The 6000-nt window shown below is 54.2% G+C and overlaps 1 protein-coding gene across 2 annotated transcripts; it reads left to right on the top strand.

Moving 5' to 3' along the window:
- Positions 1-86: 86 nt before the first annotated feature.
- On the top strand, positions 87-2473 carry Znf575 (zinc finger protein 575). Of its 2 annotated transcripts, none has more exons than XM_013068628.3 (4): positions 87-268; positions 504-822; positions 1107-1212; positions 1732-2473. In XM_013068628.3, exons 3-4 carry the CDS (start codon positions 1131-1133, stop codon positions 2406-2408), a joined length of 759 nt encoding a protein of 252 aa, XP_012924082.1. In that variant the 5' UTR covers positions 87-268; positions 504-822; positions 1107-1130; the 3' UTR covers positions 2409-2473. The 2 variants fall into 2 exon arrangements, with proteins under 2 accessions (XP_012924082.1, XP_004873141.1); XM_004873084.4 differs by having other exon boundaries at positions 130-268; positions 504-611.
- Positions 2474-6000: the final 3527 nt, after the last annotated feature.

Here is a 6000-nt window from a genome sequence, read left to right on the forward strand (position 1 = left end):
CCCTCCCCCTTCCTTCTTCCCCCTCCGCAGCTTCTGCTGGCCGACACTGCGCACGCGTGCAGACGCCCCCTCCGGCCCCGCGCGGGAGGAGGGAATGGGAATGAGGCTGGGCCCGGCTGCTCGCGGGGCTCCCTCCTCCCCTCCCCTCCGCTCCCCCGTCGGCGGGCCCAGCGGGTCCGAGGGCTGCGCGGCGGAAACTGAAGACGCTGCAACAGCGGCCGAGGCGGGAGGGGCCCGGAGCCCCGCCCCGGGAGGGGCCGCCTTGCAGGTGAGAAGGGTGGGGTCCAGGTGGAGGCGCCTGGTCCTCGGGAAATGGCTTGGGGTCTCGACGCCTGGATCTCCCCCAGGGGGATCAATTGGGGTCCGGATGGGACTGCATGGGTGCCCGAATGCCTCTGTTCTGAGGGGCGCACTGAGGGCGGGATGCGTGGATCCCCGAGGGAAAAGCTCACTAGGAGGCTCAGGGCTGCTGCACAAGCCACGTCCCTTCCGTCTCTCTCCAGGCCCCCCTCCATCCTACACGACCTCAACGACGTAGAGAATGAAATTTAACGACAGGAAGGACGCGGTCGATGCAGCAGTGATAGACTGAGCCTAAGGCAGAAGCACGGGTAAACCACCTCTTGGACGTGAGACCCCGCCCACGGCACTCAAAACCCCCTCCCCTGGGACAGAAGTGCAAAGGGCCCGCCCACACCGGCCCAGGCCCCGCCCCAGGGCCTGAGTCGCGGAGCTGCTGATTTTGGTCGTTTCGGTATAGCTCCGCCCGCTCCGCCCACCCCCGTTCCAGCCGCCCTCGCAGTCCTCGAGCAGGAGGGGAAGGTACCGGGGTTTGTTTCTTGGAGTATCCGCCTACTCCCCGCTACCCCCCCCCCCCGCCCCGGCAAAGCCCCAGTCGTGGGTTTAAATTGCAAAGAGACGGGCTCTTGGTTTAAATTTGCATAGGCCGGCCCATTGTGCTCTTAGGCGTTGCCTTCCCCTCACCCCTGGCCTAGCCTGAACCCTCCCAGAGTTACGGAGAACCTGGCCCTAAACGAGCTGACAAGCTGAATTTGGCCCTCTAACACTGCCCTCATCAACCTGGTAATCACCTCCCATCCCCCCAGCCCCTAGGTTCCCGTGCCGGCAGGATGTTGGAGAGAGGCGCGAAATCTCAGGCCCGGAGCACTGATCCTAGCCCCTCAGGCAAGGACATGGTGACCAAAGGAGGAGGTGAGAGGGTCAGCCTGTGGGTAGGGATCATTCCCCAGGAATAGGGGCTAAAAGACTCTTGTAGAGGAATCTTGGGGTGAAAGTTTGTAGGACCAGGATTATGACTATTTGGGATCCCCAAAATGCATCATTCTGGGGAATCTTTCCATCTGGTTTTGGGAGACCCCCGGTCAGCATTTGCTAGGGCTCAGGAAATTACAGGAGGCACGGGGGAGGGGGGTTGATACGTGGGGTTTCAGGGTGACCCCTGGAAAGACTGGAAATGGATACCATAGTCACTTTGGGGAAGTCTTAGTAGTTTGGGGGTACAGAAACGTAACCCATTGGAGCCCTTTAGGATGATTCGTGGGGGGAGAAAGGAAGCAGAAAGGATGCCATTTGGGGAATGCATCAGTGTAATGGCTGAAATGCTCAGATACACTTTGAGAGGCCCCTCCAGGATCAAGGTGTTGTCGGACCCTGGCACAGGATTAGCGTGTTGAGTGCTTCCTGAAGCCCACCAGCCCTCCTGTCCCCCAGATCCCCACCAGGGCCGGCAGCAGAAACCAAACCAGTCACAGAAACCCAGCCAGTCGGCTCCAGGGCCCACCGCAGCTGGGGGCGCAACCTCCCGGCCCCGCCGGCGGCCCCCGCCCCAGCGCCCGCACCGCTGCCCTGACTGTGACAAGGCCTTCTCCTACCCGTCCAAGCTGGCCACGCACCGGTTAGCGCACGGCGGCACCCGGCCCCACCCGTGCCCCGACTGCCCCAAGGCCTTCTCCTACCCCTCCAAGCTGGCAGCGCACCGCCTCACGCACAGTGGCGCTCGCCCGCATCTGTGCCCACACTGCCCAAAGGCTTTTGGCCACCGCTCCAAGCTGGCGGCTCATCTCTGGACCCACGCGCCCACCCGCCCCTACCCGTGCCCTGACTGCTCCAAGTCCTTCTGCTACCCCTCTAAGCTGGCAGCCCACCGCCACACGCACCACGCCACCGACGCTCGCCCCTATCCTTGCCCCCACTGCCCCAAGGCCTTCTCATTCCCCTCCAAGCTGGCCGCCCATCGCCTCTGTCATGACCCCCCCACTGCGCCGGGCAGCCAGGCCGCCAGCCGGCACCGATGCTCCACCTGTGGCCAGGCCTTCGGCCAGAGACGCCTCCTGCTTGTGCACCAGCGAGGCCATCACCAGGCGGAGGGACAGGGAGAAAGAGAGTGAGCCCTCCCAGTGGCTCACGGGCCCCCTCTGCTGCCTGCCCATCAATAAACAGGTGGGATTCCTAGGCTGGCTGTACGGATTTGCTGCTTCTATTGAGCTGCCAGGAAGAGACTGGCCGTTTATACCAGGCCTGAAAGTAGAAGGCTGGGGAACTGTGCTGGCCTGAGGGGCAGGTGTCAACCAGACTTAGCACTGGGTCCAAAACTACGGACCTGCAGCTATGGTTTGGTGTGGCTGGCTTTGTCTGGTTCTCCCCTCCCACTTCTCTGGCAAAGGTAAAAAGTCAGCAGGTATCCTGGGTTGGTGAGGAATGTGGGCAAACAGGCTCTCTATTGTGTTGAATCAAGGTTTAACTTAATGACCCCACCTTGGCCACATGACCATTTAAGACACACACTTCCCTGCTGAAATGATTCCACCTGTAGGAATTTATCCTATAAGCTCAAGCATGGGGAAGGGGCATGAAGGTAAGGATGTTCACTGCAGCATGACGGCTGTGGCCAGATTTTAAACAACCCATGTGCCCATCACTGGGGGCCAGCGACAAATGATGATGCTGCCATGAAATGGAATAGACAGCTGTAGAAATAAAGTCATCACTCTATCCCCTGGTGTGGAACGAGCCCGGAGATACACAAGGTGATACGGGAAGAATAAAGAGCATCCCCGACAGTACTCAAACATTGGAAAGCCCAAACCTTGGAGCCAGCCCTGCCTGCCTTGTTTGGAGGTGTGAGTCCATGGACAAACACTGTCACTTCTCTGGACTTGTGCCTTATCTGTAAAACAAGGATGTCTTAAGGCATTGGGAAGGGGCAAGCATCATCTCAGGCAAGGTCAGTTCCCTTTCGGATGTCTTCCCCACCCTAAGGTAAGAGTGAACGACCTAGCAGGCCTAGCATAGGACCACTCTTTATTCCATAGATTATACTACGTACCTACTGTGTGCTCCACCCTGCATGGGACATTAGGGACACAGCAGTGAAGACAGACTTGGCCCAGTGAGGACAGTGGACACTTAACCAAGTAGTGACTCAAAAAAAGGCATGGTGATACAGCCCCCCCAGTTTGGGAGGCTGAGGCAAGAGGATCGAAAGTTCTACCCTAGGCTGGGCAACTCAGCAAGACCTTTATGGGGCTGGGGATTTAGATCAGTGATGGGATTCTTGTCTACCAGGTGTGAGGCCCTGGGTTCAATCCCCAGGTATCCCCCCCCCCAAAAAAGAAATCCCAAAGCCAGAAGTATGGGAGCCTTGTTTTGTCTCACTTTCCCCAGATACAAGAATTGTAAAAAGGCTGTAGTAAAGTCTGTGGTGTTGGCTTGGGAAGTCAATTGAAAGGAACTGAGATCTGTAGAAACAGACCTGCATTTACACTGATATATGACAAACCCTACCTATAGATGGACAGGCTTTCCTGTAAGGGGTCTGACAGTGTATATTCTGATTCTCTCCCCAGTACTGGGGCTTCACACTGAGCTACATACCCACCCCTTTTTATTTTTTGAGACAGGGTCTTGTTGAGTTGCCCAGGCTGGTCTTGAACTTGCAGTCTTCCTGCCTGAGCCTCCCAGAGTGCGGGGATTATAAGATTAAGCCGTCAGGCCCAGCCGGATAATATATATTCTTAGGTTTTGCAGGGCATAGTGTCTGCCACAAATAGTCAATTCTGCTGCTGTAGTGGAAAAGCAGCTATACACAGTATCACACATACATGAAGGGGTGTGGCTGTGTTCTAATAAAACTTCAGAAAGTCAGTGGGCTAGATTTTGCCTCTGGGCTTCAATTTACCACCTCCTGCTATAGATGAAAAGGGCAAGGACAAACTTATCAGTAAATGAGGCTGGAATATATAGTTCAATGGGATCCTATGGTATGCAGAATAATGCCCCCTAAGTATGTCTTGGTATGATCTCTAGAATCTCTATGTCAGCACACACACAACAAAGGGGAGCTTGTATATGTTTAAGAATCTCTGATTATTTGGGTAGGCCTAATGGGATCACAAAGGTCCTTATATGGGAAACAGGGCAGAGAGGAGTGCTAAGGAATTTGGGTAGCCTGTAGAAGCAAGGAAATGCAAAGAAATGGACTCCTCTGGAGAGCTTCCAGGGCTGTGGACACTTTCCTTTCAGATGAGCCTGAGTTTGGACTACTGATCTCCAGAAGTATAAGAAAATAAATCTGTGTTGTTTAAAACCACTAAGCTTGAAGTGATCTGTTATACCAGCAATAGGAAATGAATATTGATCCTACCTCACACCATACACAAATTTAAGATCTAAATTTGAGGAGCAGAACTCTAAGATATTTAGAAGAAAATAAGAATTATTTTAGTAACCACAGAAGCAAGAAAGTACCCTTTAGGGACAAAAGGTGTACCCCAAATTGTACCCCAGTGCTGCATTACACACTCAGCATCTTTCCCTGCCTAGCACAAGTCAGCCCTGTGTGATCAGGGGCTGGTGTTTTCATGGTGCATCCCCAGTGTCTTGTGCACAGTGAACAGAATAATGGCCCCCGAGGATGCTCATGTCTTAACCCCTGGAACCTGAGAATATGTGACAAAGGAAAATTATGGTAAAAGAAGGAATTAAAGTTGTGAATCAATTGACTAAAGCGGAGATTAAGGGTCGGGGATTTAGCTTAGTGGTGCCAGCACTTGCCTCTCAAGCGTAAGGTCCTGAGTTTGATCCCTGGTAACCCTACCCCCCAAAAAAAGAGATTTAAGAAAATGGGGCTAGGTGTGGTAGCACCGGCTACACATGAAGGCAGACTCACCTCTAGAGGCCGCAAAAGGATTGCGGCTGAGCCCATACCTTCATTTTTATCCCAGATACCCATTCTGGACTTCACACCTCCAAGACCTGAAATACAGTACATCTGTTGTTTAAAACCACTGAGTTTGCAAATATTTGTTTCAGCAGTCCCAGAAAAGGGTGGCAGTGAGGGGTCAGTACCCCAAGTGTGAATGACTGAACAGATGAGCACATGCAGCCCACTGCTATCCTCATCTTGTCAATGACAAGACAAAGGTCTGGGAAGGAAGGCAGTGCGACTGGGTGGTGAGGCCAAGTCCCGAAAGGGCTTGGAATGCCCAAAGTTACCCAAAGTCAGCTCTCATAAGACTCTCTCCCACCCCCCAAAGTCCAGGCTCCTCAGACAAGCTCACAGCCCCTTGGGGCAACCCTGTCCGAAAGAACTTTCCAGGGTGATGGAGCGCTTGCTCCCTGCTGTCAGGAGTCCCCGTGGAGCACCTGAAAATGTATACCTGTGCTACCGAGGAAGTTTTCGTTTTGCTTTCATTAAATAGCTGCCAAGTCCAGTGGCTTCCACGCTGGTCAGCACAGCTTCAAGGGCTGTACCCAGCTTTCCAGCTAAATCTGTCCCAAAAGCTTCCTCAAGGAAGCAGCAATGCCCCTCCAACTGTGTGTTCCTATCTCCTTTGGCCTGCTGTGGCCCTGCCTACAGTGCCATCATCCTGTCTTCTGCCCCACTGCCCAACACTCAGCTTACTCCCCACCTTTAGTGTGGTGGAGCCTTGAAAAGGTCCAGGATTTACATGAGCTGCTTAAGATGCCCTTCCTTGGTTT

Source organism: Heterocephalus glaber, unplaced genomic scaffold (assembly GCF_053883595.1).
Source record: "Heterocephalus glaber isolate CG9 unplaced genomic scaffold, H.glaber_assembly_v1.0 deba00001744, whole genome shotgun sequence".
Classification (NCBI taxonomy): domain Eukaryota; kingdom Metazoa; phylum Chordata; class Mammalia; order Rodentia; family Bathyergidae; genus Heterocephalus; species Heterocephalus glaber.